Source organism: Pseudophryne corroboree, chromosome 7 (assembly GCF_028390025.1).
Source record: "Pseudophryne corroboree isolate aPseCor3 chromosome 7, aPseCor3.hap2, whole genome shotgun sequence".
Classification (NCBI taxonomy): Eukaryota; Metazoa; Chordata; class Amphibia; order Anura; family Myobatrachidae; genus Pseudophryne; species Pseudophryne corroboree.
In genome coordinates this window covers 419,351,567-419,364,037 of record NC_086450.1, presented here as the reverse complement: position 1 = coordinate 419,364,037, position 12,471 = coordinate 419,351,567, and the positions used below count along the sequence as shown (strand labels likewise).

At 49.4% G+C, this 12,471-nt stretch overlaps 1 protein-coding gene across 6 annotated transcripts in view; it reads right to left on the bottom strand.

Moving 5' to 3' along the window:
* Positions 1 to 12,471, bottom strand: part of SLX4 (SLX4 structure-specific endonuclease subunit) — a 65,116-nt gene that overhangs the window by 19,157 nt on the left and 33,488 nt on the right. For all 6 annotated transcript variants that reach the window (XM_063934798.1, XM_063934797.1, XM_063934795.1 and 3 more), the window contains exon 13: positions 12,310 to 12,412. In XM_063934798.1, coding sequence (XP_063790868.1) covers positions 12,310 to 12,412 — 103 coding nt within the window. The remainder of the gene's footprint in view (positions 1 to 12,309; positions 12,413 to 12,471) is intronic.

The window sequence follows — 12,471 nt, the reverse complement described above, 5'->3', positions numbered from 1 at the left end:
AAGGTATCAATATTTTTAGTCAGGGAATCCGACCAAGCCACCTCAGCTCTGCACATCCAGGCTGAGGCGATCGCTGGTCGCAGTATAACACCAGGATGTGTGTGTATACTTTTTAGGATATTTTTCAGCCTCCTATCAGCTGGCTCCTTAAGTACGGCCTTATCCGTAGATGGTACCGCCACTTGTTCTGATAAGCGTGTGAGCGCCTTATCCACCCTGAGGGGTGTTTCCCACCGCGCCTTAACTTCTGGCGGGAAAGGGTATACCGCCAATAATTTTCTATCGGGGGAAACCCACGCATCATCACACACTTCATTTAATTTATCTGATTCAGGAAAAACTACAGGTAGTTTTTTCACCTCACACATAATACCCTTTTTTGTGGTACTTGGAGTATCAGAAATATGTAACACCTCCTTCATTGCCCTTAACGTGTGGCCCTAAAAGAAAATACGTTTGTTTCTTCACCGTCGACACTGAAATCAGTGTCCGTGTCTGGGTCTGTGTCGACCGACTGAGGTAAATGGGCATTTTACAGCCCCTGACGGTGTTTGAGACGCCTGGACAGATACTAATTTGTTCGCCGGCCCTCTCATGTCGTCAACCGGCTTGCAGCGTGTTGACATTGTCACGTAATTTCCATAAATAAGCCATCCATTCCGGTGTCGACTCCCTAGAGAGTGACATCACCATTACAGGCAATTTGCTCCGCCTCCTCACCAATATTTTCCTCATACATGTCGACACACACGTACCGACATACAGCACACACATAGGGAATGCTCTGATAGAGGACAGGACCCACTAGCCCTTTGGGGAGACAGAGGGAGAGTTTGCCAGCACACACCAAAACGCTATAATTATCCAGGGACAACCTTTATATAAGTGTTCCTCCCTTATAGCATTTTAATATATATACATATCGCCAAATCAGTGCCCCCCCTCTCTGTTTTAACCCTGTTTCTGTAGTGCAGTGCAGGGGAGAGCATGGGAGCCTTCCCACCAGCCTTTCTGTGAGGAAAAATGGCGCTGTGTGCTGAGGAGAATAGGCCCCGCCCCCTTTTCGGCGGGCTTCTTCTCCGGAGTTTTAGATATCTGGCAGGGGTTAAATACATCCATATAGCCTCAAGGGCTATATGTGATGTATTTTTCGCCATACAGGTATTATACATTGCTGCCCAGGGCGCCCCCCTCCAGCGCCCTGCACCCTCCGTGACCGCTGTGTGAAGTGTGCTGACAACAATGGCGCACAGCTGCAGTGCTGTGCGCTACCTGATGAAGACTGAGAGTCTTCTGCCGCCTGGTTCCGGACCTCTTCATCTACAGCGTCTGCAAGGGGGGTCGGCGGCGCGGCTCCGGGACGAACCCCAGGGCGAGCCCTGTGTTCCGACTCCCTCTGGAGCTATGTCCAGTAGCCTAAGAATCCAATCCATCCTGCACGCAGGTGAGTTGAAAATCTCTCCCCTAAGTCCCTCGATGCAGTGAGCCTGTTGTCAGCAGGACTCACTGAAAATAAAGAACCTAAAAACTTTTTCTAAGTAACTCTTTAAGAGAGCCACCTAGATTGCACCCTTCTCGGCCGAGCACAAAAACCTAACTGAGGCTTGGAGGAGGGTCATAGGGGGAGGAGCCAGTACACACCATGTGATCCTAAAAGCTTGCTTTTGTGCCCTGTCTCCTGCGGAGCCGCTATTCCCCATGGTCCTGACGGAGTCCCCAGCATCCACTAGGACGTTAGAGAAAATAAAGTATCAGATTTGCGCAAGACTGCAGTACGGGCCACATAGTCAAGAAGAGCCTGAACAACATCCAAGGAGCTATGGAACGTGGTGTCATCTGACAACACAGGTACCACAATCGGTTGATTGATGTGGAATGAGGAAACTACCTTGGGCAGGAAAGCTGGTGACGTGGTTCTGGCCAATCATCATGGAAGATGAGATAGGGCGGCCGACAAAAAAGAGCTCCAAACTCCGAGACCCTCAAAGCCGATGCCAAGGCTAACAGGAGGACTGTCTTCCAGGAAAGGAGCTTGAGGTCCACCTCCTCCAGTGGTTCAAACAGAGATGATTGAAGAAAAACCAAGATCACACGGAGCCGTAGGTGGAACAAAAGCCGGCTGGACCCAGAGGACGCCCTGAAAGAAAGTCTGGATTTCTGGAAACAGGGCTAATTGTCTCTGAAAAAAGACGGCTAAGGCAGACACCTGAACCTTCAACGACCCCAGGTGCAAACCAGAATCGAGACCTGCCTGTAGGAAAAGAAGAAGGCGAGGAAGGCAGTAGTAGGGAACACCCGCCCCTTATGCCACAAAAGATTGTCATATGCGATGATAGTGGGCAGCCATCACCGCTTTTCAAGCACGGAGCATGGTGGGAATGACTGATTCTGGAATACCCCTGTGCCTCAAGAGAGCAGCTTCAACAGCCATGCCGCTAAGCGCAACCGCTGTAAGTCGGGGTACACGAACTGACTTTGTTGCAAAAGATCCGTATGCAGAGGCAATGGTCAAGGATTGTCTGCTAGTAGTAAGCTGAAGATCCGAGAACCCCCCCCCCAGAGACTGTTGTCTGTCGCCAGGGGGACCCAGTTCCAAATTCCGAAGCTATGGCCTTCTGTGGGATGGTCGGACTGAAGCCACCATAGAAGCGACACGCGGGTCTGGGGTGACAAACGAAGACTGTCTATCTTTTAACTGTATAACACACCCATTTAGGTAAATATGATAACCCTACCCCATACGCTGCCCCTAACCTTCCCAACTTGCAGCCTGTCCCAACCTTCCCGCTCCACAGCCTAACCCTCCCCTCCCGCAGCCACCTTAGAAGCGACACACGGGTCTGTGGTGACAAATGTATAAGGCGATGCATCTGAAGATGGAAGCCTGACCGTTTTGAATGGTTGAGAATGGAATCTGCCGTACTGAAGAGCTTCGAAGGAGGTCACCAGTTTCCCCAGGAGGCGGATGCACAGGTGAACCGAGACCTTCTTTGGTCGGAGGACCAGGCGAACCAAGTGCTGGAGTGCCTGAACCTTGTCTACCGGAAGGAAGATGTGTTGTAAGATTGTATCCAGAATCATTCCCAAGAACTGGAGACGCTGAGATGGTAACAAACTGGATTTCTTGAAGTTGTTTATCCAGCCGTGATGGATTAGAACCTGGTGTGTCAGAGATACATGTTCCAGTAGAGTCTGTGTTGATGAAAGCCTTGATGAGGAGGTTGTCCATACATAGAATAGTCACTCTCGGGGATCAGAGACGAGGAGTCATTACCGACATCACCTTGGTGAACACTCTGGGAGCAGAGGACAGACCAAACAGCAAGGCCCTGAACTGAAAATGGGACTCCCCGATAGCAAAGCGACGGAATGCTTGATGTGGTACCCAGATGGGCATATGCATCCTTTATGTCCAGGGACACCAGAAACTGCCTCCAGTCCCGCAATCACAGAGTAAAGGAATTCCATCTTGGAACAGTAGAACGCCAAATAGAGATTTCGCGACTTTAGGTTCACAATAGGTCTGACTGGGCCTTTCAGCTTTGGAACCTCAAACAAATTTGAGTAGAATCCCTGCTGTCGCTGATGTAATGGAACTGGAATCAACACCTCAGAGTCCATAATGTGCTTGATCGCTTGTAGAAGCACTTCAGTTTGGTGACAGGAAGGCCCGTGGTAAAGAATCTTACAGAGGGAGAAACTGCTAAATCTTTTTTGTAACCTTGAGACACCAGGTTTCGGATCGAAACTGCCAAACAAGTCTGGAACCAAACCTTCTAGAACCACAGAAGTTGCGCACTCACTATGGAAATGCCCAGGTGGGGCGGGAGCCTGTCATGCTGCAGGCTTGTCTGTAGGCTTGGGGTCCTGTTGACAGGCAGAGACCGGCTGACACCCTGTGGCTCTGCCGCCTCTTCAGGCTGAGGGGGCTCCACTAGGCTGTCCCCAAAAGGAATGGGGGGGCTCAAAAGGAAGGAACAGTAAAGGTACGCTGCAGGACCAGAGCGGTGGAGGACAGGAATTTAGACTTACTGCCCATAGCCTGGGAAATCCATTTGTCCAGTTCAGGACTAAACAGACTGTCCCCTGTGAATGGTAATGCTTTACACAGCTCTCTCTAATTCAGCGTCCGCATGCCAGGACCTTAGCCAAAGGGTTCGGAGCGCCTCTGCTGCTGAAGCTGAGATCCTAGATACAACATGGCCAATGTCCCTGGAGGTATCACCTAAATAGATAACTGACTCCCTAATGTGCTCTGCAAGGATAACCAGGTTAGCCCAAGGAACACCGGACTCCAGGTCCTTCTCAAATTCATCTACCTAATGCTCCGTAGCCTTGGTGACCCAAGCGCCGACCAAAGCCGGTCTGAGTAACACACCAGATGCTGTATACATGAACCTTAGAGTCATGTACAACTTCCAGTCGGAGGTATCCTTCAGCGATGTAGCCCCAGGAACTGGCGACACAGTCTTCTTAGAAAGAAGGGTCCACTGATGGGCTACTTTCCCACTTTTCTGTCATAGCTGGCGGAAAAGGGGATATGGATGTAAAACACTTGGGTATCTGAAATTTCCTGTCTGGTTGCTTCCAAGCAGCCGATAATTGGTCATCCAACTCCTGAGAAAAAGGAAAGTTAAGAGTAGATCTGTTTTTACCAAACAACGACAAATCCTGAGATGCCATCGGTCATGCGGTGGGCTGCGGGGACACGGTACAAGTTTCTTGATGAACTGTGGCGTCCCCTCCCTGATGTGTCAGGTAGCAAGGGACCCAGATACCCACTCCATTATAGTGTCGGCTGGTCCCTCCCCGAATCATCCGTGTAGCAGGCTGACAGCGGCAGCTTGCTGTTAGCCTGTCCTCATGGTCTATTACATAAAATAAATTAATATGAAAAGAAAATATAAGCTAATAGCGCTGGATCTCAGCCCATAGTGACCAGCTTCCTCGGACACAATTCTAAAACTGGGGCTGCTGGGGTAAAGGGGGAAAGGAGCCAGTCACACTTTCTAAATTTAAAGTGCCAGCTCCACTCATCCACCCGTCTATACCCCAGTGCCTTGAGCTCCAGTGTCCCCTAGTGGATGAAGGAGAAAAGTACAATAACTGTTTGTTCAAGGACATCTAACATCATAACAATCACACAACAGAAGTATAATATAGAAAGGTAACAGGTACATTAGAGGTAGACAATGAGACAGTCAACTTATGGGTACACAACAACAGCAATCAAATAATAGGCAACAAGAGAAACAATGCGATCACTGTAAAATTGGATAGCAAGCACTGTGCCTGCAATGATCTAAAAAAAAAAAAAAGAGGGAAGGTAAGTAGAAAATCCAATGTGTTGCAATCGGCGACATTGGAATGATGGGAGATTAGGGCACTCTATACACTCAAGGTTTAGTAATTATTTAGCTCTCATGTACCAACAGGAGAGTTCCTGAAAGGCAATGCTAGCCAGATCACGTGCCAGAGGGCATGCTGAAAGGGGCTATTGCATTAACGGAGGTGCAAATGACTGATTTTCTGCCTCATACTGTAAATCTTAGGGTTGACCTTTGCAATTAGAGGAGCCAACTCAGCTAACTCAGAGGCGACTGCATCGTCAAAAAGATGTTTTGCCCATGTGCTTATAGCTTAATTCAGGCAATGGCAAAAGAGGAATAGAAGTCATACTCCAATGTGGAGAGCAAATACTAAAGGGCCGATTCAATTATGTGCGCAGCTCTACAGGAGCTATTCAATTACTGCTGTGCAGCAAGCCACAGAGGGTGCACTCAACGCAGGTTATTCCTCACAGCCTCAGGAGCGGAAAGGAACAATCTGCAATACGTACACCTTTTACGGATCATCGTGCAGGGAAACTGGCTGGTAAATGTGTAGCTCCAGGTGCTAAACCTGGAGATAAACCCTGAAACTAATTGAATCAGGCTCTATAAGAGGACAGCTTTTCTAAAGGATCTGTGTAGGCCACTGCAAAATAGGCAAATGTGATGTTTAACTTATTTTGAAACGGTATCAATTGAAATTGAAAAAATATTAGAAAATAAGATTTTACTCACCGGTAAATCTATTTCTCGTAGTCCGTAGTGGATGCTGGGACTCCGTAAGGACCATGGGGAATAGCGGCTCCGCAGGAGACTGGGCACAACTAAAGAAAGCTTTAGGACTACCTGGAGTGCACTGGCTCCTCCCACTATGACCCTCCTCCAGACCTCAGTTAGGATACTGTGCCCGGAAGAGCTGACACAATAAGGAAGGATTTTGAATCCCGGGTAAGACTCATACCAGCCACACCAATCACACCGTATAACTCGTGATACTATACCCAGTTAACAGTATGAAATATAACTGAGCCTCTCAACAGATGGCTCAACAATAACCCTTTAGTTAGGCAATAACTATATACAAGTATTGCAGACAATCTGCACTTGGGATGGGCGCCCAGCATCCACTACGGACTACGAGAAATAGATTTACCGGTGAGTAAAATCTTATTTTCTCTGACGTCCTAAGTGGATGCTGGGACTCCGTAAGGACCATGGGGATTATACCAAAGCTCCCAAACGGGCGGGAGAGTGCGGATGACTCTGCAGCACCGAATGAGCAAACTCTAGGTCCTCCTCAGCCAGGGTATCAAACTTGTAGACTCTTGCAAAAGTGTTTGAACCCGACCAAGTAACAGCTCGGCAAAATTGTAAAGCCGAGACCCCTCGGGCAGCCGCCCAAGAAGAGCCCCTTTCCTCGTGGAATGGGCTTTTACAGATTTAGGCACGGTGCGGCAGTCCAGCAGCAAAATGTGCAAGTTGAATCGTGCTACAGATCCACCGAGCAATAGTCTGCTTAGAAGCAGGAGCACCCAGCTTGTTGGGTGCATACAGGATAAATAGCGAGTCAGTTTTCCTGACTCCAGCCGCCTGGAAACATATATTTTTCAGGGCCCTGACTACGTCCAGTAACTTGGAATCCTCCAAGTCCCAAGTAGCCGCAGGCACCACAATAGGTTGGTTCACATGAAACACTGATACCACCTTAGGAAGGAATTGGGAACGATTCCTCAATTCCGCCCTATCCATATAAAAAAATCAGATAAGGGCTTTTGCATGATAAAACCGCCAATTCTGATACACGCCTGGCCGACGCCAAGGCCAACAGCATGACCACTTTCCACGTGAGGTATTTTAGCTCCACGGATTTAAGTGGCTCAACCCAATGCGACTTCAGGAAATCCAACACCACGTTGAGATCCCACGGTGCCACTGGAGGCACAAACGGGGGCTGACTATGCAGCACTCCCTTAACAAAAGTCTGAACTTCAGGCAGTGAAGCCAGTTCTATTTTTGGAAGAAAATCGATAGAGCCGAAATCTGGACCTTAATGGAACCCAATTTTAGGCCCATAGTCACCCCTGACTGTAGGAAGTGCAGAAATCGACCTAGCTGAAATTCCTCCGTTGGGGCCTTCCTGGCCTCACAGCACGCAACATATTTCCGCCATATGCGGTGATAATGGTTTGCGCTCACTTCTTTCCTAGCTTTAATTAGCGGAGGGATAACTTCCTCTGGAATGCCCTTTTCCTTCAGGATCCGGCGTTCAACCGACATGCCGTCAAACGCAGCCGCGGTACGTCTTAGAACAGACAGGCCCCCTGCTGCAGCAGGTCCTGTCTAAGCGGCAGAGGCCATGGGTCCTCTGAGATCATTTCTTGGAGTTCTGGGTACCAAGCTCTTCTTGGCCAATCCGGAACAATGAGTATAGTTCTTACTCCTCTCCTTCTTATTATTCTCATTACCCTGGGTATGAGAGGCAGAGAAGGGAACACATACACCGACTGGTACACACACGGTGTTACCAGAGCGTCCACAGCTATCGCCTGAGGGTCCCTTGACCTGGCGCAATATCTTTTTAGCTTTTTGTTGAGGCGGGACGCCATCATGTCCACCTGTGGCCTTTCCCAACGGTGTACAATCATTTGGAAGACTTCTGGATGAAGTCCCCACTCTCCCGGGTGGAGGTCGTGTCTGCTGAGAAAGTCTGCATCCCAGTTGTCCACTCCGGGAATGAACACTGCTGACAGTGCTAACACATGATTTTCCGCCCATTGGAGAATCCTTGTGGCTTCTGCCATCGCCACCCTGCTTCTTGTGCCGCCCTGTCGGTTTACATGAGCGACCGCCGTGATGTTGTCTGACTGGATCAGCACCGGCCGGTGTTGAAGCAGGGGACTAGCCTGACTTAGGGCATTGTAAATGGCCCTTAGTTCCAGAATATTTATGTGTAGGGAAGTCTCCTGACTTGTCCATAGTCCTTGGAAGTTTCTTCCCTGTGTGACTGCCCCCCAGCCTCGAAGGCTGGCATCCGTGGTCAGCAGGATCCAGTCCTGTATGCCGAATCTGCGGCCCTCTAGAAGATGAGCACTCTGCAGCCACCACAACAGCGACATCCTGGCCCTTGGAGACAGGGTTATCCGCCGATGCATCTGAAGATGCGACCCGGACCACTTGTCCAACAGATCCCACTGGAAGATCCTTGCATGGAACCTGCCGAATGGAATTTCTTCGTAAGAAGCTACCATCCTTCCCAGGGCTCGCGTGCATTGATGCACCGACACCTGTATTTGTATTAGGAGGTCTCTGTCTAGAGACGACAACTCCTTGGACTTCTACTCCGGGAGAAACACTTTTTTCTTGTTCTGTGTCCAGAACCATACCCAGGAACAGTAGACGCGTCGTAGGAACCAGCTGCGACTTTGGAATATTCAGAATCCAGCCGTGCTGTTGTAGCACTTTCCGAGATAGTGCTACTCCGTCGAACAACTGCTCCCTGGACCTCGCCTTTATAAGGAGATCGTCCAAGTACGGGATAATTATTTCGGCCATTACCTTGGTAAATACCCTCGGTGCCGGGGACAGACCAACGGCAACGTCTGGAATTGGTAATGACAAACCTGTACCACAATTTTGAGGTACTCCTGGTGAGGAGGGTAAATAGGGACATGCAGGTAAGCATCCATGATGTCCAGTGATACCATGAAATTCTCCAGGCTTGCAATAATCGCCCTGAGCGATTCCATTTTGAACTTGAACCTTCGTATATAAGTGTTCAATGGGTCTCACCGAATCGTCTGGTTTCGGTACCACAAACATTTTGGAATAGTAACCCCGGCCTTGTTGAAGGAGGGGTACCTTGATTTCACCTGCTGGAAGTACAGCTTGTGAATTGCCGCCAGTACTACCTCCCTTTCTCCGAGGGCAGCAGGCAAGGCTGATGTGATGTAACGGCGAGGGGGAGTCGCACCGAACTCCAGCTTGTATCCCTGTGATACTACTTGCAGAACCTAGGGATCCACCTGTGGGCAAGCCCACTGGTCCCTGAAGTTCCCGAGACGCGCCCCCACCGCACCTGTCTCCACCTGTGGAGCCCCAGCGTCATGCGGTGGACTCAGAGGAAGCGGGGGAAGATTTTTGATCCTGGGAACTGGATGTCTGGTGCAGCTTTTTCCTTCTTCCCTTGTCTCTGTGCAGAAAGGAAGCGCCTTTGACCCGCTTGCTTTTCTGAAGCCGAAAGGACTGTACCTGAAAATACGGTGCTTTCGTAGGCTGTGAGGAAACCTGAGGTAAAAAAATTTCTTCCCAGCTGTTGCTGTGGATACGAGGTCCCAGAGACCATCCCCAAACAATTCCTCACCCTTATAAGGCAGAATCTCCATGTGCCTTTTAAAGTCAGCATCACCTGTCCACTGCCGGGTCTCTAATACCCTCCTGGCAGAATGGACATTGACTTAATTCTGGATGCCAGCCGGCAAATATCCCTCTGTGCATCCCTCATATATAAGACGACGTCTTTAATATGCTCTATGTTAGCAAAATATTATCTCTGTCTAGGGTATTAATATTGACAGGGTATTAGACCACGCTGCAGCAGCACTATTCATGCTGAGGCAATTGCAGGTCTCAGTATAGTACCTGAGTGTGTCTATACAGACTTCAGGATAGCCTCCTGCTTTTTATCAGCAGGCTCCTTCAAAGTGGCCGTATCCTAAGACGGCAATGCCACCTTTTTTGACAAACGTGTGAGCGCCTGATCCACCCTAGGGGATATCTCCCAACGTGACCTATCCTCTGGCGGGAAAGGGTACGCCATCAGTAACTTTTTAGAAATTACCAGTTTCTTATCGGGGGAACGCTTCTTTACACACTTCATTCACTCATCTGATGGGGGAACAAAACACTGGCTGCTTTTTCTCCCCAAACATAAAACCCCTTTTATGTGGTACTTGGGTTCATGTCAGAAATGTGTAACACATTTTTCATTGCCGAGATCATGCAACGGATGTTCCTAGTGGATTGTGTATAGGTCTCAATCTCGTCGACACTGGAGTCAAACTCCGTGTCAACATCTGTGTCTGCCATCTGAGGTAACGGGCGTTTTTTGAGCCCCTGATGGCCTTTGAGACGCCTGGGCAGGCGCGGACTGAGAAGCCGGCTGCCCCACAGCTGTTACGTCATCCAGCCTTTTATGTAAGGAGTTGACATTGTCGGTTAAAACCTTCCACCTATCCATCCACTCTGATGTCGGCCCCACAGGGGGTGACATCCCATTTATCGGCCTCTGCTCCGCCTCCACGTAACCTTCCTCATCCAACATGTCGACACAGCCGTACCGACACACCGCACACACACAGGGAATGCTCTGACTGAAGACAGGACCCCACAAAGTCCTTTGGGGAGACAGAGAGAGAGTATGCCAGCACACACCAGAGCGCTATATAATGCAGGGATTAACACTATAACTGAGTGATTTTTCCCCCAATAGCTGCTTGTATACACACATTGCGCCTAAATTTAGTGCCCCCCCTCTCTTTTTAACCCTTTGAGCCTGAAAACTACAGGGGAGAGCCTGGGGAGCTGTCTTCCAGCTGCACTGTGAAGAAAAAATGGCGCCAGTGTGCTGAGGGAGTTAGCCCCGCCCCTTTTTCGGCTGACTTTTCTCCCGCTTTTTTCAGGAGTTTGGCAGGGGTAATTTATCACATATATAGCCCTGGGACTATATATTGTGATGATTTGCCAGCCAAGGTGTTTATATTGCTGCTCAGGGCGCCCCCCCCCCCAGCGCCCTGCACCCATCAGTGACCGGAGTGTGAGGTGTGCATGAAGAGCAATGGCGCACAGCTGCAGTGCTGTGCGCTACCTTGTTGAAGACCGAGGTCTTCTGCCGCCGATTTTCCGGACCACTTCTTGCTTCTGGCTCTGTAAGGGGGACGGCGGCGCGGCTCCGGGACCGAACGATCGAGGTCGGGTCCTGTGTTCGATCCCTCTGGAGCTAATGGTGTCCAGTAGCCTAAGAAGCCCAAACTATCTCCAGTCAGGTAGGTTCGCTTCTTCTTCCCTTAGTCCCTCGCTGCAGTGAATCTGTTGCCAGCAGATCTCACTGTAAAATAAAAAACCTAAAATATACTTTCTTTCTAGGAGCTCAGGAGAGCCCCTAGTGTGCATCCAGCTCAGCCGGGCACAAGATTCTAACTGAGGTCTGAAGGAGGGTCATAGTGGGAGGAGCCAGTGCACACCAGGTACTCCTAAAGCTTTCTTTAGTTGTGCCCAGTCTCCTGCGGAGCCGCTATTCCCCATGGTCCTTACGGAGTCCCAGCATCCACTTAGGACGTCAGAGAAACTAGGGATTTTTTTTATGTGAAGATTTCCACTCAGTCAAAGTCACCATGAAAAATCACTGTGCCTTAAGAATACTCCTAGTTGCTTTGTCCTCTGTTTAATGTCTATAACAACACTTCAAATAGGCTTATCAATGTCCTTATAAGTGTGGTCAGTCTTCTGTTCCAGAAGAGCAGAAGACTCAGACTAGGGCCTGGAAGGGTTCCCTCCTGGGAGATGGAATCCAGAAGTGACAAGAGGGGCGGGAGGCATAGTCTCTTCAACACTGACTACAGGGGCAGCTGATGCTCTGCCCATCAGTAATAGAAACATGTACAGTGCTCTAGTGAAACCTAGGAATTTGTAGGGAGAGATCACAGATGATCCCTATTCCTGGGAAGACGGTACAGAACAGGGCTGACAATAACCAAGAGGCTCCATGGGTGCCAGTTAAAACAAATTCTCTAAAATCACAGAGAAAACAGGCCAAGAGGACTAGATGATCCACCTTGTAATGAAACTGCGCGAGAATGGTTCAGCTAGTGTCATGCTTGGAGTGGATGGCCTGCAGCCTCCGTAAGCCGGGCCCTACACTCTCCATTCCTAAATCCTTCAATGCAACACACCACACATTCTGTTATTTGCTCAATGCACTCACCTATTCAACTCCTTTTTCAGAACTGGGGTGTCCATGTCAGAATAGTGAGGTAGTGGAGTGATAGGGACTTTTGGAGCAAGCTCTCTCCGGCGCAAAATGGTAACTAGGGAGGAAGCAGAGGAATTGCTGGCACATTCATACTGAGACAGTAGCTTGCACTGT